This window comes from Oncorhynchus gorbuscha, linkage group LG06, assembly GCF_021184085.1.
Source record: "Oncorhynchus gorbuscha isolate QuinsamMale2020 ecotype Even-year linkage group LG06, OgorEven_v1.0, whole genome shotgun sequence".
Classification (NCBI taxonomy): domain Eukaryota; kingdom Metazoa; phylum Chordata; class Actinopteri; order Salmoniformes; family Salmonidae; genus Oncorhynchus; species Oncorhynchus gorbuscha.
The window spans coordinates 9235417-9262918 of NC_060178.1; the positions used below are offsets into that span (position 1 = coordinate 9235417).

Below are 27502 nucleotides of genomic sequence, written 5' to 3' on the forward strand. Positions count from 1 at the left end.
TCCACTAGTCACGCTGGCTCTGTCTAAACTTGTATCGTTTGTAAAGTGCTGTTGAGATGTGATATTTCATGAGAAACAGCCTACTAGCTAATCTTGATGTATGTTGCAGCTATAATCCACCATTTAAATAAAAATCCCAAATGTATTTGTTACGATTAAGATCCAACTGTAAGAAATGAAAATTATTATTATATATATTATATTATTATTATATTATAATATTATTATTATATATATAAATGAAAATGTCATCAGCGATACAAAAGCACATTTTATTTGATATGATTGTTGTTTTGGGAATATCTTATAACAATAAAACAATTAAATGATGTATAAAGAATATATAACAGCCCTTCAAGAATTAGGGTCCTCTTGACAAATTCAAGTGGTTTTTCATTATAAAAAGGACAACAGCAAAGCATAAGCCAACTCAAATGGTTTAATCACAACCAGGGAAAGTCCTTCACTTGTCATGAGGTAAAATTTAAATAAAAAAAACAGATCAACGAAGACGTTGACCACAAAGATGTACAGATACAAGGACTACATTGACAGGATTCCTTGTCCAATAAGAAACACATTTTGTTTCTGTTGCGAAATGTTTTGCTACTGTGTGCCGTAATGAACACAACCCAGAAGTACACTATTGCAGACTGATATAGCAGTGATTACTGATTAAAGCAACAATCATAGCAGTATTTTATATTCGCTAAGCGTAAGGCAGACGCAGGCAAAATGTAAGTAGTTGTGCAACAATAAAAACATTTTTTTAAACTGAGCACAAATTTACTGCCTACAGTGCATTCGGAAAGTATTCAAACCCCTTCACTTTTTCCACATTTTGTTACGTTACAGCCTTATTCTAAAATGTATTAAAACATTATTTTATTTTTTATCAATCTACACAATACCCCAAAGTGAAAACAGGGGTTTAGACATTTTTGCAAATGTATTCAAAATAAAAAACATAAATACCTTTTATTTACATAAGTATTCAGACCCTTTGATTTGAGACTTGAAATTGAGCTCAGGTTGCATCCTGTTTCCATTGATCATCCTTGAGATGTTTCTACAACTTGGAGTCCACCTCTGGTAAATTCAATTGATTGGAGCCAAGACTGTAATCGCTTCCAAAGAGGCTTCAACAAAGTACTGAGTAAAGGGTCTAAATACTTTAACAAATGTTATAAATTTGCAAATATTTCTATGAACCTGTTTTTGCTTTGTCATTATGGGTTATTGTGTGTGTGTGTGTGTGTGTAGAATGGGGGGGGGGGGGGGGCAATGTAATGCATTTTAGAATAAGGCTCTAACATTTAAAAAATGTGGGAAAAGTCAAGGGCTCTGAATACTTTCCGAATGCTCTGTATTTTTGTTAGGTTCAATTCCATTTTAATTCCAGTTATTTTAGGAAGTACACTGAAATTCCTATTCTCTTCAATGCTTTTCAATGGTCCTCTGTTGCGCTTGCTACGCCAAAATAGTGGGTTTGATTCCCGGGACAACCCATACGTAAATATGCATGCATGACTAAGTCGCATTGGATAAAAGCGTCTGTTAAATGACATATTAATGAAGGAAATATTAAATTTCAATGTACTGAAATTGACCTCAAAACCTGTTTGTTAGTGATTAAAAAGGCTACTCAGAGATATTACATAGTACTCCATGATAACGTTTACTTTCAACAACAGGAAATGACTCAAAGCATGGTTTCCTTCATGTGAAAACAGTCTTATGTGCTGACCACACCGCTCCGCGTGCGTCCGCAATCGCGCGCATGTTGAAGCATTAAACATATGGCAATTTAGCTAGCTAGCTTGCTGTCGCTAGCTAATTTGTCCTATTTGGCTAGCTAGCTTGCTGTTGCTAGCTAGCTTGTCCTGGGATATAAACCTTGAGTTGTTATTTTACCTGAAATGCCCAAGGTCCTCTAATCCGATAATTAATCCACAGATAGAAGGGGAAACCTAGTTAGTTTCTAGTAATCTCTCCTCCTTCAGGCTTCTTCTTCGGACTTTAGATTGCTGCACCTGTACATAGCACATCTATAATTTAGCCCAAACAACTACCTCTTCCCCTACTGTATTTATATATATGCCATTTAGCAGACGCTTTTATCCAAAGCGACTTACAGTCATGTGTGCATACATTTTACGTATGGGTGGTCCCGGGGATCGAACCCACTACCCTGGCGTTACAAGCGCCATGCTCTACCAACTGAGCTACAGAAGGACCCACATATTTATTTATTTAGCTCCTTTGCACCCCATTATTTCTATTTCTACTTTGCACATTCTTCCACTACAAATCTACCATTCCAGTGTTTAACTTGCTATATTGTATTTACTTCTCCACCATGGCCTTTTTTTTGCCTTTTCCTCCCTTATCTCATCTCATTTGCTCACATTGTATATATACTTATTTTTCTACTGTATGTTTGTTTTACTCCATGTGTAACTGTGTTGTTCTGTGTCATAAATGAGAACTTGTTCTCAACTTGCCTACCTGGTTAAATAAAGGTGAAATAAATAGAAAATAAATATGGCGGTTGGCAACCAACTTTAAGGTGCATTTACCACCACCAACTGGAGTGGATAGTGGACCTCAGTTCATCTTTCAATCACCCATGTGAGTATATGCTCCTAAAAACCAATGAGGAGATGGGAGAGGAGAGACTCACAGCACGTCAAGCGTTACAAAGCGCTGGCCGTCTTCGCAAGACGCTCGTTGACACGCGTGAACAGTGTGGCTGCAATGATTGAATAACATATATATGTATTTTTGCAACGCTCGCTCATGAGACGCGGGCGATGTTGTCAGCATGTGAGGGTGTTATAACCATAGCTGTGATAACCATGTATACTGTACATACAAAGGAATGGAAAACACATGAAATGGGAACAGTGTTAAGGTGTTTGTCCTGTTTGTCCACGTCGCCTGTGCTGTCGATCCGTCCGTCCGGTCTGTCTCCTGTGCTGTCCGTCCGTCCGGTCTGTCTCCTGTGCTGTCCGTCCGTCCGGTCTGTCTCCGGTGCTGTCGATCCGTCCGTCCGATCTGTCTCCTGTGCTATCGATCCGTCCGTCCGGTCTGTCTCCTGTGCTGTCCGTCCGTCCGATCTGTCTCCTGTGCTATCGATCCGTCCGTCCGGTCTGTCTCCTGTGCTGTCCGTCCGTCCGGTCTGTCTCCTGTGCTGTCCGTCCGTCCGGTCTGTCTCCTGTGCTGTCCGTCCGTCCGGTCTGTCTCCTGTGCTGTCCGTCCGTCCGGTCTGTCTCCTGTGCTGTCCGTCCGGTCTGTCTCCTGTGCTGTCGATCCGTCCGTCCGGTCTGTCCCCTGTGCTGTCCGTCCGGTCTGTCTCCTGTGCTGTCGATCCGTCCGTCCGGTCTGTCCCCTGTGCTGTCCGTCCGGTCTGTCCCCTGTGCTGTCCGTCCGGTCTGTCCCCTGTGCTGTCCGTCCGGTCTGTCCCCTGTGCTGTCCGTCCGGTCTGTCCCCTGTGCTGTCCGTCCGGTCTGTCTCCTGTGCTGTCCGTCCGGTCTGTCCCCTGTGCTGTCTGTCCGTCCGGTCTGTCCCCTGTGCTGTCTGTCTCCTGTGCTGTCTGTCCGTCCGGTCTGTCCGTCTCTGTGTTAGGGAAGGCACTATGAATGAGAAGAATGGTCCATGTCTAGATGAACTATTCCTTCTCATAAGAAACTGTTGAAATTTCACAGGTTGTTGAACTTGACACACTGCTCTTCCCAAGTTTGAAGTGCAGTGGTGCCAAACTCATTCCATGGAGGCTCTAGTGTCTGCTGGTTTTTCTTTTCAATTAAGACCTAGTCAACCAGTTGAGGGGAGTTATTTACTAATCAGTCACCTTAATTCTTAATTCAATCAAGTACAAGAGAGGCGCGAAAACCTGCAGACACTTGGCACTCCGTGGAATGAGTTTCGTGCCTTAGGGTCAAGCCCAAGCGTTGGAAAGGAAACTATTTCCATAGTAAAACACCAGGGTTTAAGCCCATAGGAAGCCTCAGGCTGGACCATCTTGGGCTGAAGTGGAAAAGCACCATGACGTCACCGGAATAGCCGGTTCCAGAAGGAGAGGAATGTGGTGGAGTTGAAGGTACCGATGAAGATGAGAAGCAGTAGGTAGAGACTCATCATAATGGCAAAGTGATGTCTGACCAGCCATGACCTGCCCTGGGAATGTCTGGAAACATCACAAAAAAAAATCACATCACACAAAGTCAAAAGACTACATCTGCACTACAGAAGAAGTAAACGCATATAGGAGTTGGAACGGCAATGAAAATCTGAAGTGGCTGCTGACGCCAAACTGGAATCCTTTTCCCAATGTACTGGCAACACACCAAGACACCACTAGAGGGCAGCAAAGAATAACACAGATGGTAAAATATATAGGCACACTTGCATGATTCTCTATTTTTGATCAAATCACTTGAAGTTGAAAAAAATTATTCGTTTGATTTACAAATGCACAGGAACAATTAAACAATAATAATCTAAATTGAAGTAAAAATCGACTAAATTATTCTAAATTCAAATACATTTCATTGGAGGCAATGATTATTGTTTCCTGTGTAATTTATCATCTCACATGTGGTAAATTGCAGGTAACATTGAACCAATTTTGAAAAGAAAAAACAGAACATTCTGCTCTATTTTTAAGTGCAAGGTGCCAATATATTTGACCGCATTTGTGCATCCAGTTAGCAGTTTGTCAAAGAGGTGTTGGACTTTAACAGTAGTCCATCTATACAGGTGACTTACCTGGACAGGTGTCTTCTCCTAGAGTACACTAGCAGGTACTAACCTGGACAGGTGTCTTCTCCGAGAGTACACTAGCAGGTACTAACCTGGACAGGTGTCTTCTCCGAGAGTACACTAGCAGGTACTAACCTGGACAGGTGTCTTCTCCTAGAGTACACTAGCAGGTACTAACCTGGACAGGTGTCTTCTCCTAGAGTACACTAGCAGGTACTAACCTGGAAAGGTGTCTTCTCTGAGAGTACACTAGCAGGTACTAACCTGGAAAGGTGTCTTCTCTGAGAGTACACTAGCAGGTATTTGACTCGGAGCAGCTGATTGTTGGTGACCACAAAGTACTTCTGAGGGACCTCTCCTCCTTCACTGTTCCTGGCTCTGGATCGCTGCCGGTCAATGGTCTCCGAATCTAAAACATGTTTCGGGAAATAATTATTGACAGGGTTTAGGAGGTCGCTGTTGTTTACATTTCGGTAGCATTGTCCATCAAATTAATCAAAAGCCCTTTTTTTTTTTTTTACATAAAAAAAGTGCATGACAGTAACCCGGCCTCAAGCCCTAAGAACAAGCAGAAGAAAGCCTCCCTAGAAAGAAGAAACCTTGAGAGAAACCAGACTCCGAGGAAAGTCATATCCACCTCTGCCTGTACTGGGTCTCCACTCATCTGTTATGAAGTATCCTAGAGGTTGTGCAAACGTACCTTTCCTCTTTACCTGGCACTTGACGTCTGGGTGGTCAATGACCTCACACATGGCGACACAGCTTAGCAACGGTCCCAGGAGGCTGTCGCGCCAACCGTTGCCATGGGGACTGTAGAGGACCGCCATGCTGAGGTCACTGGTGAGGTAGGTGCCCTCTCCGAACAATGATGTCTGTGAGGGGAAAAAAAAAAAATCACCAAACACAACAGTCAGTCAGTCAAAAAAAAATAAAAGAATGGTCTGACAAATGATTAGATTTTACTCTGCAACTTCAAATGATGCTATAGATAATATTGGCTATTGATTGACTCAACATAACAATGCACTGTCAACATGTCAAGGCTACTGGGAACCAAAGATCATCGCCATCATGACAGGCCTGGTGGGACTGCCACATTTCTGCACTGACCTTGTTGAGGTGGCAGTGTAGTCCGTTGTGTATGATAGAATGGAAGTTCTCCAGTCGGCTGCCGTGGAATGCATAGAAGAGGTCGCGTCCCGCCCGCGTCTTCTCGAACTTAACGTTCATCTGGTCGCAGTACTCTAGCTCAAACAGAAAGTCTGGGACCGGCGTAGAGATCCCCTCAGCCTCTGTCAGGTTACAGAGCTTGACATACTGGTGAAGGGGCAGCAGAGAGGAGAAAGGGAACAAGGATATTCAAGGGCCGCCCTGGCCAGGACTAAAACCCGGGACCAGCAACTGTCAGCAGAATACCTTAGCAGTTACGCCAAGAGATCCAAACCTCTTTGACGTGAACGCTATGTGTAGGTTATAAGATGGTAATGCTGAGCTGACAGGAACATCCAATCATCTGAGAATGTTGAAAGTGAGGTGATCATGTTATTGACTTTGCCTTTACCTCGTCTTTCTGTAGTGTCTTCACAGCGAAGCTCTTGGAGAAGAGAACCCAGTGAGTGAGGGCCAGATGATGGTCAGCTTTGCCAGGTCTCAATCTCACCAGCTCCCTCACACCAGGCAAACTGCTCACATCTGACAGCTGGGAGGAACACAAGAGGAGTCTATAACCTAGGAGAGCCGGCTACATCAACACAGTACAGTACTGATTACAGTACATTGCATCACCAACTGGACAGGTGTGGTACACAGTGACGCTGAATAATGTGTTTGAATTCTAGCAGAAAGGCTGCATCTGAAGGTTTAAATTATAAGTCAAAAATTATCTTTTGATATGAGAAAATATCAGTGTTTCCTGTCCTGTCTAACTCCTCACCAGCTCATCAAACTCCTTGGTGTCAGTGTCTCTGATGTATCTGGGGGGGTAGGGTCTGAGCAGTGAGTCCCTCTTGTAGCTCTGAGCAGCAGCAACAAACAGGCTGCATCTCAGGTCAGCAGCTACTGGGTCCCTGTGAAGACAGGAACACACCAGCTCCCTGACTTCATCTGGTGGGAGTGGCGGCTGCATTTCCAACACTGTAGACAATGGAGATAAGAGACGCGTCGCAGGTCCCAAGTGTACACGGACATCACTGACAGCTAATAATGGACACGTATAAACAGAATATTGATTGTGCGAGAACTGCTACTGTGTAAAACCATTCAAATGTGGAGGGACCACTATCAGATTTACATAGAGATGTGGATGGACCTTTCTAATCAGAATTGATTCAGAAAAGCATTAACCTCGTTAACTAACTTCATCTTTACCACCAAAGGCTGAGTGCAAATTGGATGTGTAGCCAGCCACAGGCTATAGCTAGTTAGCTAATAATGTTTATATAGTTGTGCCATATGTCAACAAAACCTGTTGGTTCATTATGACAATGTTAAATAATTAATACACTTCGTTTAAAGAGACACAATGCTACTTTACAAACGTAGCTTAGGCTATCTTTAAAAAAAAACGTGGGTCAGTCATAAAGATGAAAGATAAGTTAACTAACGTTAGATGAAGCTGGTAGCTAGCTGGGTAGCTAACGTTAGCTTAGCATAAACTAATTAGCATATCCGACAAAAAGCAATACATCTGGCTCACAAACAATACTAAAACGTCTTTATGTACTTGTCAACTTGTAATAACTAGATGAGATATTAAACACGTATTGCTTTATAAACCTACCTGAGTGAGCCCGTTACCAACCGCTGGTTCGACTGGTAACGAAGATAATGTAATATATTGACAAGATAGCTGAGTGACCGCTCTAACAATGGAAATGTGTTCAGTGATCGAAGGCAGGCGCGACCAGCTGGGACAATTCTAGCCGATGAGAGGGCAGATACGCGTGTGAACAACAGGCAAAAACCAAGTCGTTTTTCTCAAAGTTGTCAGAATTCCACGTGCATCCAATCAGTACATTTTAACAGACTAAACATTGCGAAACTTCTATTCGATCAATTAAGCCTTATAGACCTCTTATAGACCTCAATAGAAAAAAAGGCTTATCTCCACTAAGGTAAAACAAGAACACTTTTACCTCACGCTGACAGATTTTGGGCTGAGTAAATCCTCTCGCTTTGCCTCTTCCTCTCTGCTGGGGACATCACTAGTTGCCACATCTACAAAGTTATAAACCCCGCCCATTTCTATAATTGTTCTTCTTAAAATGTGATTTTAAACCTAACCACACTGCCAACCTTATGACCAACCCTAACCTTAAATGAAAACCAACAATTACATTTTTGTTTATATGCATTTTCACAATATAGTACATTTTGACTTTGTGTCTGTGGTAACTTGTCGAAACCCTCTACTGGTACCATGTATCCGGCCACGTATTGAAGACACGATTAAAAGATAACTAGTCTTGCAGAGTGTCTCCAGAGTTGTGTCTGTTGCTCACGGGGTTGGATGATGGAGGACGTTGGGTGGCGTGGGCTGGGGGAAGTTGGAATAGTCCCACAGTGTATTTTACTGGAAATTTGCCTCTATGCAGGGGCTGCTTCTTGAGATTATATATACAGTTGAAGTCGGAAGTTGTGTCAAAATGGCCTAAGGACAACAAAGTCAAGGTATTGGAGTGGCCATCACAAAGCCCTGACCCCAATCCTATAAAACATTTGTGGGCAGAACTGAAAAAGTGTCTGCAAGCAAGGAGGCCTACAAACCTGACTCCGTTACACCAGCTCTGTCAGGAGGAACGGGCCAAAATTCACCCAACTTATTGTGGGAACCTTGTGGAAGGCTACCCGAAATGTTTGACCCAAGTGAAACAATTTAAAGGCAATGCTACCAAATACTAATTGAGTGTATGTAAACTTCGGACCCACTGGGAATGTGATGAAAGAAATAAAAGCTGAAAAAAATAATTATCTCTACTATTATTCTGACATTTCACATTCCTACAATAAAGTGGTGATCATAACTGACCTAAAACAGGGAATTTTTACAAGGATTAAATGGAATTGTGAAAAACTGAGTTTAAATGTATTTGGCCAAGGTGTATGTAAACTTCCGACTTTAACTGTATATATATAATACCAGTAAAATACCAGTCATAAGTTTGGACTCACCTACTCATTCAAGGGTTCTTCATAATTTTTTACTATTTTCTACATTAGAATAATCTTGAAGACATCAAAATGATGAAATAACAGATATGGAATCATGTAGTAACCAAAAAAGTGTTAAAAAGATTCTTCCTTGATGACTGCTTTGCACACTCTTGGCATTCTCTCAACCAACTTCACCTGAAATGCTTTTCCAACAGTCTTGAAGGAGCTCCTACATATGCTGAGCACTCGTTGGCTGCTTTTCCTTCACTCTGCTGTCCAACTCAACCCAAACTACCTCAATTGGGTTGTCTGTGATTGTGGTGATTGAATTCTAAATAAATCACTGACAGTGTCACCAGCAAAGCACCCCCACACAATCACACCTCCTTCTCCATGATTCACGTTGGGAACCACACATGTGGAGAAGGAGGTGTCACATGTGGAGATTATCAGGTGACTAACTCATGAAGCTGGTTGAGAGAATACCAAGAGTGTGCAAAAGCTGTCATCAAGGCAAAGGATGTCTACTTTGAAGAATCTCAAATATAAAATGTATTTTGATTTGTTAAAAAAAATTGGTTACTACATGATTGCATATGTGTTATTTCATCGTTTTGATGTCTTCACTATTACTCTACAATGTAGAAAATAGTCCAAATAAAGAACAACCCTGGAATGAGTAGGTGTGTCCAAACTTTTGACTGGTACTGTATATAAATGAGAGAGAGAGAAAGAGAATTGTAGCATATTATGCGCCTCAACAGCTATCATCTTCATTTTAAACTATAGTAGTGCAGGCTTAACGCTAATATGTGAAAACACTATTTTTTGTTTTTGCAATATCAGCATGTAAAGTAGCTAGTTAGCAATAAAATCGCCTAAACAAACTGCACTATCAATTTTGGACTACAATCTCACCGTGTTCAAACTGCAGATCATTCGCAACAGCAGATGCACTTCTGAGGAGATGGGAAACGTTTCCCATGCCGCAAAGGGCCGCGCGGTGCATTATGGGTGATTCTGGGATAAGGGGCGCTCTCCTTCAATGATTGAATGGGAGTCTATTGAGCGCTAGCAACAAAAAAAAAACATTATCACGAATTTCGTCAACAAGAAGTTAACATTACAAATATTTTCCGAGATGTGAGATAATTAACTTACTATGTGTAATATCATATAGTTCTGGAATCGTGACATTACGTACTTTCGAGGAAAATAGGCACGTTATTCGACAAAATACACGGATATTGAGAAGGCATTGCTTGACGAAATGCTTAGCAACCGCGTTACGTAGCATGACAACGTGAACACGATTGGTCGACTGTCTGCTGGGTCGGGCGTTAACACTTTCTTCCTTCATTAGATTCCCATCTTCTTTGGATAATATCTCTGGTTGACAAATAGGACAAATGTGCTAGAATTCTCTAGGTAGGAATATCGCAAAAACAATATGATCAATGGCTCATTCGAGAGAAGACATCCTTTCCGAGTTATGACATCGGCCAGTATTGAAATCTGACATCAGTGACAGGAATGATAGATGTTTTCGCGATCTAAAAGTACTATTCCAATGAACTTTCAGTGTAGCGAGAGAGACTTTATCACAGTGCTACATCATACCGGACGAATTTCTACCTGCTTGAACGCCAATAAATTAGACACACATGAAAACATGAAACTACCCAGGGAATCAATAGAGCATCACTCGGAGATGCACAAAAACAATATAACACTGAACATGGGTGAACCTTTCCTTTAAGATAGTGAGAGTGAAATACCGCTAGTAAGCAGTTTTTTTGTTGGACAGTTCTGTCCAGCAACGATTCCGTTTCCTCAAACCATTTCCTAGTAGGACCGGTATGTGCGTAAAGAGAGAGGGGAAACGTGACGTCACGGAATAGCTTTCTACCCCCAAACTCTCGTTTGGTTTTTGCAGATTTGAATCGAATATAGAATTTATGTCTCTCGTTTTAATTTCACCAGCGTGTGTTGTGTTTCATAAAGAATATCGTCATATAATGCAATTGAAGAACGTTGCATAGTAACAGCATTCCTGGTTTTGGAAGAAAAAAAAGAGGTAAGCGATAGATCCTTTCCAAAGTAACGAATCCATACCGTTTTATTTACATTTCATTTCATTCACTCATTCTGTTTCAATTACACACGATTGGGAGAATTATAGATTTACTAAATGCCCCGTGCATTAATAGAATGTAGAATAATCATGCGGCAGGAATGGTACAATCGTTTGACTTGTTTATTGAGTCCTGCTGAAAATACTCCATCGTGTCGTAGGCTAGGTCTCTACTACGGTTACTCATCTGAAGGGCGCCCCTTTCTCCATTGACAGTAGTGCTCATCACGATGCAATTGTAGCAAACAAACAGCGGAATCTTACATCCTGCCCATCCTTTAAAATGAATAACAACATCGGAGAAACGTAAAACGTTGCATTGATTCGTGCTCTCATAACATCGTTTGTTATCAATCTGGTGGTATAGGCCCATTTGGTGCAAAAAATATATGCTGGGAAAATGCCCTTCATCCAAACACCCTCAACCTATGAGTGTTTGAACGGTAGCTGCAAATATCATAAATATCCATCATCACACTGTCAAACTTTATTAAAATAAATGACAGATTATTTACAATGTATTATCTACAATGTATATCTCACTGACAACAATGGCCGTATTCAGGAGGCTATCAGAATGGAGGGTTTGTAGCCATAGAATATTATGCATAATCGACGTAACATGTTACATTGTAATCCCATATTGTAGGGGCGGTGGGCTATAAAGGCTACGAGCGCAAAGCACACTGGGAGGGAGAGTCGGTTTTGGCGTAATTTCACTGTTAACCGACCCATGCATTGGGCGCTCAAGGTTTTTCATATTTCTTACCGATAGCCTACATACCGGTTTGTTGCTTGGAATAATATGAAGGCAGTTATGGTGTTTATGATCATAGAATTATACTTTTCTTTGCTGAAATATTGATACAATGTAATATTCTTTTCAGGATAATTTCTAAGGTGTTGAGTTTTAGTCTGAATTATATTTATTTCCAACTGGAGGAAAATATCAAATTGTAATGGCAGGTAAGAACAGTTTTTATACATACAAGGATGGTATAGTAGTGGGAATATTTTGTAGAGTGTGATTTCTGTACTGAATATTGAATCATGGTGCGTAATCTGACTGTTTTAATATAACTTGTGTGTTGATCAGGTTGAATGTTTATACTTTTAACTTTAATATTTTATCTTGGATTTTTGTTTTTTAATTCAATATTTGACTAACTAAGTAAGTTAAATTCTGAGCCTCTTACTTTTATCCCCCGCAGAAAACAATTTCCCTCCTCTGCCTGGCTTCATCCCTCTGAAGCCATGTTTCTATCAGGACTTCAATGAGATCCCAGATGTACACCGCTCCATCTGCAAGAAGCTCTACTACCTATGGATCTGTGAGTGTGTTGGTATCCCAAATCGCACCCTATTCCCTATTTAGTGCACTACTTTTGGCCAGGACCAATAGGGTTCTGTCTGGGAAACCGACACAGATGACTCAGTCTCTAACCACAGGATGTCTCCCAAATCGCACCCTATTCCCTATTTAGTGCACTACTTTTGGCCAGGACCAATAGGGTTCTGTCTGGGAAACTGACACAGATGACTCAGTCTCTAACCACAGGATGTCTTCCAAATCGCACCCTATTCCCTATTTAGTGCACTACTTTTGACCCTATGGGTCCTGGTCAAAAGTAGTGCACTAAATAGAGTTTCCCAGACAGATTAAGCAAGCCTTATACACCATTTTTTCCATCGAGAATGCTTTTTAGTTCTGAACTAAAACTGGGTTTTAGTCATCAAGTATTAGAGCTAATATTCTACAAGAGATGGTCGGTACTCAAGCAATAGAAGATTAGAGGTTCTGGTGCTGTACCGAGCAGCGCCGGCCCATTCTAACCAAGTCCTTTGCGTATTTATTGTGTAGATTGCTTGAGTGACGTCATAACGGCAAGCTGTTAAGTGCTACTGTTACCGTTTGGCCTTTTCAGATTACTTTTAACGTCACCCAAAGCATTGTGGGAAACAAACACAGGTATACCAGGAAGGCGGGTGTAGCTGGTTTGAAGCTCTTTGATAAGACTTTCAGGCATCCAGCCAAGAATTGTTACTTGACATGGTTTTTCATCTAAATCAACATCCGCTAGTTCAAAGCCTCCCATCTATACCGTTGGCTTGACAACAAGAGCTGAAACTGCAGCTAATAGTTTCAATGGTAATCTTTGTAGATGGATGGATGATTGTATACCTTTCATTATCATTTTCATTTAATTTGCATTATCACTCAGGTTGGGGATTGTATAAGTAAGTCCTGTGACATATATGTTATAAATAATCCCAATAGTTTATCATTAGTTTGTGCCCTTTAGCCTAGTAGTCACTGTATTGTGTGTTGAATAGATAGCTTTTTCATTTTGTGTTTTTTTTTAATACAAATCATACAAATTACAGCATATTCTCAGGGTAGCCTACTGGGTAGAGCGTTGGACTAGTAACCGAAAGGTTGCAAGTTCGAATCCCCGAGCTGACTAGGTACAAATCTGTCGTTCTACCCCTGAACAGGCAGTTAACCCACTGTTCCTAGGCCGTCATTGAAAATAAGAATTAGTTCTTAACTGACTTGCCTAGTAAAATAAAGGTAAAATAAAAAAATCGTTCAATATTTATATTTGGGACACAGACCATAGAGATCTCTCCCCTATACCGAAGATACAAAATCATAAAGTTACCTTTCCTGTCTCTGCGAACTGTCATACAAATCTGAAGCAACCAATTAAACTTTACTTTGCTCGATTAATCATCCAATAACAGACGGTGCTGTTGTACTTTAATTACATAAGGTCCCCGTCCCAGACAATGTAATTGTGCTAACAGGAAATGGGAAAACAGTAACATGATGGTCCTGTTTATTTGGCACCAAACCGTTGAAAACAGACTGAAACAGAGAGGGACGACCTGGACTTGTCCAATCAGACACCCTCATTCTCCATTACCGTTGCATGCCCTAATGAACACCAGGCCATCATTGTAAATATGAATTTGTTTTTAATTGACCTGAATGGTTAAATAAATTACATTTAAAAACATGACCAATGCTACTGCATTGTAAATAATGCAAGGTCCACCGTTAATATCATTATTTAATCTTTTTTGACCACCTGTGATCATTACAGTCAACAGTGCCACCTTGGCGGTCAATCTGATTGGCTGCCTGGCATGGATGTGCGGCGGGGGCGGAGCCACTAACTTTGGCATGGCTATTCTGTGGCTCATCCTGTTCACCCCCTGCTCCTACGTGTGCTGGTTCAGACCCATCTACAAGGCCTTCAAGTAAGTACATCCTTCTTTCTGACATCTGGGGTGCGTTCAGTATGGTTTAACGTTCGCCAACGTTTTGGTCGTTCAGTACTGTCTTTGTTGAATTAAACGTTGGAACACCGCTCTGACTTACTGAACGCAGCCCGTGTTACATTAGATGAGGCAGAGAGACGTGAGTAAACCCTTTCTTCAGGCTATTTCCCCCCCCCCAGATATACAGTGGTTACAGGAGGTTGGTGATAACTTAATTGGGGAGGACGGTCTCGTGGTAATGACTGGAGTGGAATCAGTGGAATGGTATCACATACATCAAACACATGGTTTCCATGGTTTCCAGGTGTTGGATGCCATTCCATTTGCTCTGATCCGGCCATTATTATGAGCCATTCTCCCCTCAGCAGCCTCCACTGTCTAGGTTAAATCCTGGATTTCTGATCGGATTTACTTCTCCCCCCCTTGTAGGACTGACAGCTCGTTCAACTTCATGGCGTTCTTCTTCGTGTTCATGGCCCAGGTGGTGATCAGCATCATCCAGTGTATAGGCATTCCAGGCTGGGGCATCTGGTAAGGACGGAGCCTGGTTGTCCTCTCGGGAATCTGGTTCCTCTCAAGGTTTCTTCCTTCTAGGTTCAGTCTGATGAAGGCCATTGATGGCCAAAATGTCATGTTTTTTAAAGTTTTTTTTTTACTTGGAAAAAGCCTGATAAAACACCAATGTTTTTTTTGTTTTTTTTGTGGGAGAGTCACGCCCATTGGCTTTGATAGTATGGCCCTCCGGTTCCGCTCAAGGTTACATCCTTCTAGGGAAAGGTTCCTCCACAGTTGCCTTGCCACTTCTCCTAGCTCTTTGGGGTTCTAGATCGGGTTACTGTAAAGCACTTTGTGACCACTGTTGATGTAAAAAAGGGCTATACAGTTTGATTGATTTGCTTGTTTGATTGACCTGATTTTCGTCCGTAGGCCTAACAGCTGATAGTATTGTTATCATTAGGGAAAACCTGCCTTTAGAACAGGTGTGGACTTGCTGTGACCTTGTTGTGGTTTTCTTCCTCTTTCCTTCCTCCAGTGGCTGGCTGGCTACCATCACCTTCTTCAGCACCAATATAGGCTCCGCTGTCGTCATGCTGATCCCCACCATCATGTTCACTGCCATGGCTGTCCTCTCCTTCACCGGGCTCACCAAGGTACCATAGTACTATGTGTGTGTGTGTGTGTGTGTGTGCTACATACATTTTCACTTTGTTGTGGAATATTTCTGTCCAAAGGAGAGAGACTTTTAGATTTCTTCAAAACAATCAAACGTTAATAATTAATCATTATTATTATTATTATTTTTTAAATCACCTTTATTTAACCAGGTAGGCCAATTGAGAACAAGTTCTTATTTACAACTGCGACCTGTCCAAGATAAAGCAAAGCAGTGTGACACAAACAACAACACAGAGTTACACGTGGAGTAAAAACAAACGTACAGTCAAACATACAAACATACAGCAATAATGGAGCTGGTCAACAATCATCCGGAGGGGATGGCTGAGAACCCACCAGCAGATTTAGGTCACAGCTCTTCATAGTACATCCTCCTGAATGTTCATGACAATCAACAGATGTGCAGAATTATACGAAGGTACATTGTGTTATCGAGTAACAGACAGCAAGATTTACATGTCGCCAGGTTTCTGTCTCTAGGTCATTTTACTGCTTGTTTATACAGGGTCACCTTCTCAGCTTGGCACTCCTTAATAACACACAGATACTAATGCAACAATGGGACACTGGATCCTCCTCACAAGTCCAGTGTTCATCTGCATGTGAGAGAGAAACTGGACGGTTCACCTGGCCCTGGCAGACAGGCCAGACTTTCACATGCACTAATCATTCAATGGAAGAGGCCCAACTCAGTCCCACAGACACAGATCAGAGAGTACTAATCCAAGTATTTGATACATAAAACAATATTAAAACATTATCTTGTAATGTTCTACCATAACTTCCACACTTTACTCTAAAGCCCTGACTTGTACATTTCTCACTCTGACTAGAGTATAATGAACTTTGGCAACACATTTCTCACTCTGACTAGAGTATAATGGACTCTAGCAATATGTGCAGTGTGGTTTCTGTAGATACAGTTGAAGTCGGAAGTTTACATACACTTAGGTTGGAGTCATTAAAACTTGTTTTTCAACCACTCCACAAATTTCTTGTTAATAAACTATAGTTTTGGCAAGTTGGTTAGGACATCTACTTTGTGCTTTTGTGCAAGTCATTTTTCCAACAATTGTTTACAGACAGATTATTTCATTTATAATTCACTGTATCTCAATTCCAGTGGGTCAGAAGTTTACATACACTAAGTTGACTGTGCCTTTAAACAGCTTGGAAAATTCCAGAAAATTATGTCATGGCTTTAGAAGCTTCTGATAGGCTAATTGACATAATTTGAGTCAATTGTAGGTGTACCTGTGGATGTATTTCAAGGCCTACCTTCAAACTCAGTGCCTCTTTGCTTGACATCATGGGAAAATCAAAAGAAATCAGCCAAGACCTCAGAAAAACAAGTCTGGTTCATCCTTGGGAGCAATTTTCAAGGTACCACGTTCATCTGTACAAACAATAGTACGCAAGTATAAACACCATGGGACCACGCAGCCGTCATACCTCTTAGGAAGGAGATGTGTTCTGTCTCCTAGAGATGAACGTACTTTGGTGTGAAAAGAGCAAATCAATCCCAGAACAACAGCAAAGGACCCCGTGAAGATGACTTAGGAAACAGGTACAAAAATATCTATATCCACAGTAAAATGAGTCCTATATCAACATAACCTGAAAGGCCGCTCAGCAAGGAAGAAGCCACTGCTCCAAAACCTCCATAAAAAAGCCAGACTAAGGTTTGCAACTGCACATGGGGACAAAGATCATACTTTTTGGAGAAATGTCCTCTGGTCTGATGAAACAAAAGTAGAAGCCGAAGAACACCATCCCAACCGTGAAGCACGGGGTGGCAGCATCATGTTGTGGGGGTGCTTTGCTGCAGGAGGGACTGGTGCACTTCACAAAATAGCAAGGAAAATTATGTGGATACATTGAAGCAAGATCTCAAGACATCAGTCAGGAAATTAAAGCTTCGCCGCAAATGGGTCTTCCAAATGGACAATGACCCCAAGCATACTTCCAAAGTTGTGTCTAAATGGCTTAAGGACAACAAAGTCAAGGTATTGGAGTTGCCATCACATAGCGCTGACCTTAATCCCATAGAAAATGTGTGGGCAGAACTGAAAAAGTGTGTGCAAGCGAGGAGGGCTACGAACCTGTCTCAGTTACACCAGCTCTGTCAGGAGGAATGGGCCAAAATTCACCCAACTTATCATGGGAAGCTTGTGGAACGCTACCTAAAACATTTGACTCAAGTTAAACAATTTAAGGCCAATGCTACCAAATATTAATTGAGTGTATGTAAACCCACTGGGAATGTGATGAAAGAAATAAAAGCTGAAATAAATCATTCTCTCTACTATTATTTTGACATTTCACATTCTTAAAATAAAGTGGTGATCCTAACTGACCAAAGACAGAGCATTTTTACGAGGATAAATGTTTAAATGTATTTTGCCAAGGTGTATGTAAACGTCCAACATATGATTCAGCTGAAAAAAACAGTTCCTCCTAACTACTACCGTACTTCTAGTACTGCTCTTGTCTGTTGAGGCAATAGCAAACTGTCAAGACAAACCCACAATTGTATCATCTTATCTTTCTGACCATATTTTCTTGGTGTACGTTCTCCAGCAAATATAGCTTTCGTGTCTTTGACCTGAAGAGGACAACAACTTGATGGGCTGCTATAATAACAGGAGATCAGATCTCTCTGCATCCTTTAGTGTCTTTGACCTGAAGAGGACAACAACTTGATGGGCTGCTATAGTAACAGGAGATCAGGGCCCACATTCATAAAGTGTCTTAGAGTAGAGGAGTGCTGATCAGTTTAGCCTTTTATATCAGAATGAATAAGACAGGAAATGGACAGGAGGGATCTGATCCTAGATCAGCACTCCTACTGTAGACACTATGTATTCAGGCCCGGATCTAATTTACAGCAAAGACCGTATTTCTTTCTTACAAGCTTTAGTTTGACTTTGGCTATAATATGACTCACATCTCAGGTACTACAGGCGGGTGAATATGATCTCTTCTGCTAACTCAGGCACATTTACCCTTCATTGATGTGAACACTGAAATGTTCATTAATATCCCTGTAAAAAAATAAAAGTGTACTTTTATTTAACTAGGCAAGTCAGTTAAGAACAAATTCTTATTTACAATGACGGCCTACCCCGGCCAATTGTGCACAGCCCTAAGGGACACCCAATCGCAGCCGGGTGTGATACAGCCTGGAATTGAACCAGGGACTGTAGCTACACCTCTAGCACTGAGATGCAGTGCCTTAGACCACTCGGGAGCCCAATAGATTCCCTAAATATAAAAGAGTAAAAAATATTTCATAAATATCCCTGACTTGTCGACTACATAGTTGATGGACAAGTAATATATATGGCCTGTACTGTGTTATACTTCAGGTAATAACTTGTCGACTACATAGTTGATGGACAAGTAATATATATGGCCTGTACTGTGTTATACTTCAGGTAATAACTTGTCGACTACATAGTTGATGGACAAGTAATATATATGGCCTGTACTGTGTTATACTTCAGGTAATATAAAGATATCTCAAACACCAATCTCACATAGTTGATGGACAAGTAATATATATGGCCTGTACTGTGTTATACTTCAGGTAATAACTTGTCGACTACATAGTTGATGGACAAGTAATATATATGGCCTGTACTGTGTTATACTTCAGGTAATATAAAGATATCTCAAACACCAATCTCAATCTCTCCCTGACTCTCTCCAGGAAGCACAAGGATCCCCATTAGTTCCTGCCAAGGCAGCAGCTACTCTTCCTGGGGTTTATTATGGATCCCCATTAGTTCCTGCCAAGGCAGCAGCTACTCTTCCTGGGGTTTATTATGGATCCCCATTAGTTCCTGCCAAGGCAGCAGCTACTCTTCCTGGGGTTTATTATGGATCCCCATTAGTTCCTGCCAAGGCAGCAGCTACTCTTCCTGGGGTTTATTATGGATCCCCATTAGTTCCTGCCAAGGCAGCAGCTACTCTTCCTGGGGTTTATTATGGATCCCCATTAGTTCCTGCCAAGGCAGCAGCTACTCTTCCTGTGGTTTATTATGGATCCCCATTAGTTCCTGCCAAGGCAGCAGCTACTCTTCCTGGGGTTTATTATGGATCCCCATTAGTTCCTGCCAAGGCAGCAGCTACTCTTCCTGTGGTTTATTATGGATCCCCATTAGTTCCTGCCAAGGCAGCAGCTACTCTTCCTGGGGTTTATTATGGATCCCCATTAGTTCCTGCCAAGGCAGCAGCTACTCTTCCTGGGGTTTATTATGGATCCCCATTAGTTCCTGTCAAGGCAGCAGCTACTCTTCCTGGGGTTTATTATGGATCCCCATTAGTTCCTGCCAAGGCAGCAGCTACTCTTCCTGGGGTTTATTATGGATCCCCATTAGTTCCTGCCAAGGCAGCAGCTACTCTTCCTGGGGTTTATTATGGATCCCCATTAGTTCCTGTCAAGGCAGCAGCTACTCTTCCTGGGGTTTATTATGGATCCCCATTAGTTCCTGCCAAGGCAGCAGCTACTCTTCCTGGGGTTTATTATGGATCCCCATTAGTTCCTGCCAAGGCAGCAGCTACTCTTCCTGGGGTTTATTATGGATCCCCATTAGTTCCTGCCAAGGCAGCAGCTACTCTTCCTGGGGTTTATTATGGATCCCCATTAGTTCCTGCCAAGGCAGCAGCTACTCTTCCTGGGGTTTATTATGGATCCCCATTAGTTCCTGCCAGCAGCTACTCTTCCTGGGGTTTATTAGGCAGCAGCTACTCTTCCTGGGGTTTATTATGGATCCCCATTAGTTCCTGTCAAGGCAGCAGCTACTCTTCCAGTGGTTTATTATGGATCCCCATTAGTTCCTGCCAAGGCAGCAGCTACTCTTCCTGGGGTTTATTATGGATCCCCATTAGTTCCTGCCAAGGCAGCAGCTACTCTTCCTGGGGTTTATTATGGATCCCCATTAGTTCCTGCCAAGGCAGCAGCTACTCTTCCTGGGGTTTATTATGGATCCCCATTTGTTCCTGCCAAGGCAGCAGCTACTCTTCCTGGGGTTTATTATGGATCCCCATTAGTTCCTGCCAAGGCAGCAGCTACTCTTCCTGTGGTTTATTATGGATCCCCATTAGTTCCTGTCAAGGCAGCAGCTACTCTTCCTGTGGTTTATTATAGATCCCCATTAGTTCCTGCCAAGGCAGCAGCTACTCTTCCTGTGGTTTATTATGGATCCCCATTAGTTCCTGTCAAGGCAGCAGCTACTCTTCCTGTGGTTTATTATAGATCCCCATTAGTTCCTGCCAAGGCAGCAGCTACTCTTCCTGTGGTTTATTATGGATCCCCATTAGTTCCTGTCAAGGCAGCAGCTACTCTTCCTGGTGTTTATTATGGATCCCCATTAATTTCACAACACACTGTGTGCCCTCAGGCCACTACCACATTCAGTGCCTTGCGAAAGTATTCGGCCCCCTTGAACTTTGCGACCTTTTGCCACATTTCAGGCTTCAAAAAAATAAAGATACAAAACTGTATTTTTTTGTGAAGAATCAACAACAAGTGGGACACAATCATGAAGTGGAACGACATTTATTGTATATCTCAAACTTTTTTAACATATCAAAAACTGAAAAATTGGGCGTGCAAAATTATTCAGCCCCTTTACATTCAGTGCAGCAAACTCTCTCCAGAAGTTCAGTGAGGATCTCTGAATGATCCAATGTTGACCTAAATGACTAATGATGATAAATACAATCCACCTGTGTGTAATCAAGTCTCCGTATAAATGCACCTGCACTGTGATAGTCTCAGAGGTCCGTTAAAAGCGCAGAGAGCATCATGAAGAACAAGGAACACACCAGGCAGGTCCGAGATACTGTTGTGAAGAAGTTTAAAGCCGGATTTGGATACAAAAAGATTTCCCAAGCTTTAAACATCCCAAGGAGCACTGTGCAAGCGATAATATTGAAATGGAAGGAGTATCAGACCACTGCAAATCTACCAAGACCTGGCTGTCCCTCTAAACTTTCAGCTCATACAAGGAGAAGGCTGATCAGAGATGCAGCCAAGAGGCCCATGATCACTCTGGATGAACTGCAGAGATCTACAGCTGAGGTGGGAGACTCTGTCCATAGGACAACAATCAGTCGTATATTGCACAAATCTGGCCTTTATGGAAGAGTGGCAAGAAGAAAGCCATTTCTTAAAGATATCCATAAAAAGTGTAGTTTAAAGTTTGCCACAAGCCACCTGGGAGACACACCAAACATGTGGAAGAAGGTGCTCTGGTCAGATGAAACCAAAATGGAACTTTTTGGCAACAATGCAAAACGTTATGTTTGGCGTAAAAGCAACACAGCTCATCACCCTGAACACACCATCCCCACTGTCAAACATGGTGGTGGCAGCATCATGGTTTGGGCCTGCTTTTCTTCAGCAGGGACAGGGAAGATGGTTAAAATTGATGGGAAGATGGATGGAGCCAAATACAGGACCATTCTGGAAGAAAACCTGATGGAGCCTGCAAAAGACCTGAGACTGGGACGGAGATTTGTCTTCCAACAAGACAGTGATCCAAAACATAAAGCAAAATCTACAATGGAATGGTTAAAAAATAAACATATCCAGGTGTTAGAATGGCCAAGTCAAAGTCCAGACCTGAATCCAATCGAGAATCTGTGGAAAGAACTGAAAACTGCTGTTCACAAATGCTGTTTTGCAAGGAGGAATGGGAAAAAAATTCAGTCTCTCGATGTGCAAAACTGATAGAGACATACCCCAAGCGACTTACAGCTGTAATCGCAGCAAAAGGTGGCGCTACAAAGTATTCACTTAAGGGGGCTGAATAATTTTGCACACCCAATTTTTCAGTTTTTGACTTGTTAAAAAAGTTTGAAATATCCAGTAAATGTCGTTCCACTTCATGATTGTGTCCCACTTGTTGTTGATTCTTCACAAAAAAATACAGTTTTATATCTTTATGTTTGAAGCCTGAAATGTGGCAAAAGGTCGCAAAGTTCAAGGGGGCCGAATACTTTCGCAAGGCATTGTATCTACAGTACAAAGTGTGTGTGTGTGTGTGTGTGTGTGTGTGTGTGTGTGTGTGTGTGTGTGTGTGTGTGTGTGTGTGTGTGTGTGTGTGTGTGTGTGTGTGTGTGTGTGTGTGTGTGTGTGTGTGTGTGTGTGTGTCTATGCCTATGCCTATGTTTGTGTTGCTTCATGTACTGTGGAACCGGACCAGTACTCTATAAATCTCTCTCTCACACTGTCTCTCAGTCTGTCTCTCTCTTCAGGTGAACAACAACCTACCTGGTAAATAAGGGCAGGGGGCGCAACTTTGGTTTTAGAAGTGAGGGGGGACATTTTTTTTTTTATCCAGTCGGATAAACACTCCAAACAGCCTACCTGACAGCTCGGAGGCGTCCGCATGGTCCTAAAGCACACCGTTGCCTCGTTTTGTATCACATTCCAATGATAAAACTACGGGTGACAAAAATGCAATTTCAGAATGTGCGGGGGATATGCCCTCCCCCCCATCCCCAGTGAAAGTTTTGCACCTGAATAAGGGTAAATAGGTATAGCACCAGGGACAACATGTACCGTAACACCAGGGACAACATGTACCGTAACACCAGGGACAACATGTACCCTAACACCAGGGACAACATGTACCGTAACACCAGGGACAACATGTACCGTAACACCAGGGACAACATGTACCCTAACACCAGGGACAACATGTACCCTAACACCAGGGACAACATGTACCATAGCACCAGGGACAACATGTACCGTAGCACCAGGGACAACATGTACCGTAACACCAGGGACAACATGTACCGTAACACCAGGGACAACATGTACCGTAACACCAGGGACAACATGTACCGTAACACCAGGGACAACATGTACCGTAACACCAGGCACAACATGCACCGTAACACCAGGGACAACATGTACCGTAACACCAGGGACAACATGTACCCTAACACCAGGCACAACATGCACCGTAACACCAGGGACAACATGTACCCTAACACCAGGGACAACATGTACCGTAACACCAGGGACAACATGTACCATAACACCAGGGACGACATGAGCAAAGACAGTACTCTTTATTGTGTCCTCTGTTTGTGCTACAGTAATACAACTCACGCTAACACCATCTCCCTGACTCTCTCTCCAGGTGCACAACATGTACCGTGGCACTGGGGGCAGTATGAGTAAAGCCCAGGAGGAGTGGACCACCGGGGCCTGGAAGAACCCTCACGTCCAGCAGGCAGCGCAGCAGGCCGCCGTGGGGGTGGCACAGGGAGCCATGCAGCAGCAACAGCCCCAGTACTCACAGGCACCCACCTACAATTATGACGACCCGGGCATGTAGGGCAGGGAGGAGGAGAGGGTGGGAGGTAAGGGGTGAGGAATAGCCAGGGTGACAGTCTGTTTCTGATCTTGCGTCAGTTGTTATGAGAGCAGAAACTTAGCCTCCCAGGCTAGGTGAAGGACAGACTGGGGAGATGAAAAGGGATGATCATCAAATGAGAACCACAATTCACGATTACATTCAGATAATTCTTAGATAACAAAAATATATACAGTGGGGAGAACAAGTATTTGATACACTGCCAATTTTGCAGGTTTTCCTACTTACAAAGCATGTAGAGGTCTATAATTTTTATCATAGGTACACTTCAACTGTGAGAGACGGAATCTAAAACAAAAATCCAGAAAATCACATTGTATGATTTTTAAGTAATTAATTTGGTACAAAATTATAGACCTCTACATTCTTTGTAAGTAGGAAAACCTGCAAAATCGCCAGTGTATCAAATACTTGTTCTCCCCACTGTATATATTAAAATGTGTCATACTGTTTTGATTTTGCTTCAAAAGGTTTTTCCTAAATGTAGGATTAATAATTTTACAAAACTCATAACACCCATCTCCTAACATGGACCAGCACTCCAAACATGCACATAGTTATTGCACATAGTAATAACATATTACACACACACGCACACACAATATTAATTTCTCTGCTTCCATGTGCCAGACAGACACTTGCACTGCCCTGTAATGCTCATTAGCTTTGAATAGAAGAACCCAACACTGTCTTACTAGAGCCATTGCAACGTTTCAAAAAAATACATTAGTTTTAGTACATTTGACTTGACGCTCTTATCCAGAGCAACTTACAATAGTGAGCATACATTTTTTTGTACTTTGTTTGTACTTGTCCCCCGTGGGATTTGAACCCACAACCCTGACATTGCAAGTGCCCTGCTCTACCAACTGATCCAGACAGGGACCTAGTGGGGTAGGCTTGTGATGTTCTGTCATGTTTTTGAAAAACAGTTTGTACTTGTTTTTGCAGTACTGTATTATTGTCAAGGATGCAGTTTTGCCACATGGACATGACAAAAATGCAGAAAGACCGAATTTAATCCTATTTAAAAAGGATTATCACAATTTTGTCCATGTTGAATTTTGATTTTGTATCACTTAGATTCTCAGGAATAGACATCTACTTTGTTTTAGACATAAAATGACTTTATTGTATTCATCTGTTTTTTTTTAGATTTAGCTAGTTGCTAGATGGCTAATAGCTACATGTTAGTCTGTCTACAGTAGAAATACCAGACGTTCTGTTTGGCGTCGTCAACATTAGCCATATTAGAGGTGTTCAATTCTTCAACATTTTCAGATTTATTTCAGGTTATGGGGAGTGTGTTTTGAGCGAGCATGTTATTCTGTTGACTATAAGTGAAATAATTGATAGATGTTTAATAATAACAACCAATTTAAGCACACGTGTACAGTGTTAAGGTCTTACGTATAGGATGGAACATTCCAGATAAGTCTATGACTACTGTAACCCAGTTAAGAATTTAGACTAGGTCAAACAAAAATCGTTCCATCTGTAAAGGGGCAGATAGTTCTGTCTATAAGGGGCAGATAGTTCTGTCTATAGGGGGCAGATAGTTCTGTCTATAAGGGGCAGATAGTTCTATCTATAGATAGTTCTGTCTATAGGGGGCAGATAGTTCTGTCTATAGGGGGCAGATAGTTCTGTTTATAGGGGGCAGATAGTTCTGTCTATAGGGGGCAGATAGTTCTGTTTATAAGGGGCAGATAGTTCTGTCTATAGGGGGCAGATAGTTCTGTTTATAGGGGGCAGATAGTTCTGCCTATAGGGGGCAGATAATTCTGTCTATAGGGGGCAGATAGTTCTGTCTATAGGGGGCAGATAGTTCTGTCTATAGGGGGCAGATAGGTCTGTCTATAGGGGGCAGATAGTTCTGTCTATAGGGGGCAGATAGTTCTGTCTATATGGGGCAGATAGTTCATTCTATAGGGGGCAGATAGTTCTGTCTATAGGGGGCAGATAGTTCTGTATATAGGGGGCAGATAGTTCTGTCTATAGGGGGCAGAAGGGAATGATGGGAACAATGGAACATTTTCAAAACGTAGTCTTAATTCCCCATTGAAGATATAGTATTTGCTATTTGTAGATGGACAGATGTTAGATGTTATGAATGTTTATTCCCATTGGTCAATCCTCTCACTAATCCTAAAGTGAACCCTGTGAAGCAAATGCTTTAAAAGAAAAAAAAGACTACATTACCCAGGGGGCAAATCTGGTTGCAATGATGTCATCGTGACATCATTTCAAACACTTTTGCCTGCTGGGTAATGGTGGAGTTGAACCTTTACAAGTGAAAAAATAAAATGTGGCTGTCAACGTTAGTACATGAGTATAGATGTGATTATGGTATATATAGAAAACATTGAATATTGTTTATACAAACATCTCATTTTATGAACTGAAACGGGAAGAAAATAACTGTAGCCTTTATAAGTATCGATGTTTTCATTTAGAGATGGAACTACCGCATAGCTACATTTGACTGCAGTGGAAAATGTTTTAGTCTCAAGAACGTTAACTCTGAAAATGTAAAAGATGGATATTACAACAATGTGTAATACAATATTAGACTTGAAACATATGTGAAGATGTGTACATGAATGCCAGATATTTAAAAAAAAAAAAAAACAGTGAATTGTCTTGTCTGATTGTGTGATGATGTTCAACATGATTTTATTTTAAATATTTCTCAAAACTTTTGTTGTTGTTGTACTTTTCCTGTATAAATTCTAGAAGGTATGTGAGGCAGAGTGTATATGTTCTAGAAGGTATGTGAGGCAGAGTGTATATGTTCTAGAAGGTATGTGAGGCAGAGTGTATATGTTCTAGAAGGTATGTGAGGCAGAGTGTATATGTTCTAGAAGGTATGTGAGGCAGAAGGTGTATATGTTCTAGAAGGTATGTGAGGCAGAGTGTATATGTTCTAGAAGGTATGTGAGGCAGAGTGTATATGTTCTAGAAGGTATGTGAGGCAGAGTGTATATGTTCTAGAAGGTATGTGAGGCAGAGTGTATATGTTCTAGAAGGTATGTGAGGCAGAGTGTATATGTTCTAGAAGGTATGTGAGGCAGAGTGTATATGTTCTAGAAGGTATGTTCTAGAAGGTATGTGAGGCAGAGTGTATATGTTCTAGAAGGTATGTGAGGCAGAGTGTATATGTTCTAGAAGGTATGTGAGGCAGAGTGTATATGTTCTAGAAGGTATGTGAGGCAGAGTGTATATGTTCTATGTGAGGCAGAGTGTATATGTTCTAGAGGTATGAGAGTGTATATGTTCTAGAAGGTATGTGAGGCAGAGTGTATATGTTCTAGAAGGTATGTGAGGCAGAGTGTATATGTTCTAGAAGGTATGTGAGGCAGAGTGTATATGTTCTAGAAGGTATGTGAGGCAGAGTGTATATGTTCTAGAAGGTATGTGAGGCAGAGTGTATATGTTCTAGAAGGTATGTGAGGCAGAGTGTATATGTTCTAGAAGGTATGTGAGGCAGAGTGTATATGTTCTAGAAGGTATGTGAGTGTATATGCAGCTCTGCTCTTTCTGTCTCTCCACAGTCGTTGGTATTATAGGTGTATAAAAGGCTTCTAATGGG

The 27502-nt window shown here is 41.8% G+C and overlaps 2 protein-coding genes and 1 long non-coding RNA gene across 5 annotated transcripts; 2 read left to right on the plus strand and 1 right to left on the minus strand.

Annotated features, from left to right (window-relative positions):
* Positions 1-3957: 3957 nt before the first annotated feature.
* Positions 3958-7955, minus strand: LOC124036995 (protein mono-ADP-ribosyltransferase PARP16-like). 3 transcript variants are annotated; one of them, XM_046351613.1, is made up of 7 exons: positions 7899-7955; positions 6698-6897; positions 6326-6463; positions 5875-6081; positions 5465-5636; positions 4986-5173; positions 3958-4189 (listed from the first exon to the last, which is right to left on the minus strand). In XM_046351613.1, the coding sequence occupies exons 2-7, from the start codon at positions 6887-6889 to the stop codon at positions 4010-4012; spliced, it is 1077 nt and encodes a 358-aa protein (XP_046207569.1). In that variant the 5' UTR covers positions 6890-6897; positions 7899-7955; the 3' UTR covers positions 3958-4009. The 3 variants fall into 3 exon arrangements, with proteins under 3 accessions (XP_046207569.1, XP_046207568.1, XP_046207570.1); XM_046351612.1 differs by lacking the exon at positions 7899-7955 and adding an exon at positions 7544-7872; XM_046351614.1 differs by lacking the exon at positions 7899-7955 and adding an exon at positions 7544-7863 and having other exon boundaries at positions 5029-5173.
* Positions 7956-10306: 2351 nt separating this feature from the next.
* On the plus strand, positions 10307-24190 carry LOC124036997 (secretory carrier-associated membrane protein 5-like). Its single transcript, XM_046351615.1, has 7 exons — positions 10307-10993; positions 11938-12016; positions 12262-12381; positions 14158-14314; positions 14765-14866; positions 15369-15486; positions 23674-24190. Exons 2-7 carry the CDS (start codon positions 12010-12012, stop codon positions 23869-23871), a joined length of 702 nt encoding a protein of 233 aa, XP_046207571.1. The 5' UTR covers positions 10307-10993; positions 11938-12009; the 3' UTR covers positions 23872-24190.
* A 2609-nt stretch (positions 24191-26799) lies between these two features.
* On the plus strand, positions 26800-27502 carry LOC124036998. The gene is made up of 3 exons (XR_006839094.1): positions 26800-26971; positions 27018-27113; positions 27196-27502. It is a non-coding gene; the product is annotated as an uncharacterized LOC124036998 (long non-coding RNA).

Excerpts from the sequence above, each read along its gene's own strand:
- LOC124036997 (XM_046351615.1), top strand. Across the intron at positions 14,315-14,764 it reads CCCATCTACAAGGCCTTCAA|GACTGACAGCTCGTTCAACT; the intron begins GTAAGTACATCC and ends CCCCCCTTGTAG. Across the intron at positions 15,487-23,673 it reads CCTTCACCGGGCTCACCAAG|GTGCACAACATGTACCGTGG; the intron begins GTACCATAGTAC and ends CTCTCTCTCCAG.
- LOC124036995 (XM_046351613.1), bottom strand. The coding sequence starts at position 6,889 with ATGCAGCCGCCACTCCCACCAGATGAAGTCAGGGAGCTGGTGTGTTCC. Across the intron at positions 5,637-5,874 it reads TACACTGCCACCTCAACAAG|ACATCATTGTTCGGAGAGGG; the intron begins GTCAGTGCAGAA and ends TTCCCCTCACAG. Across the intron at positions 5,174-5,464 it reads GTGCCAGGTAAAGAGGAAAG|ATTCGGAGACCATTGACCGG; the intron begins GTACGTTTGCAC and ends AACATGTTTTAG.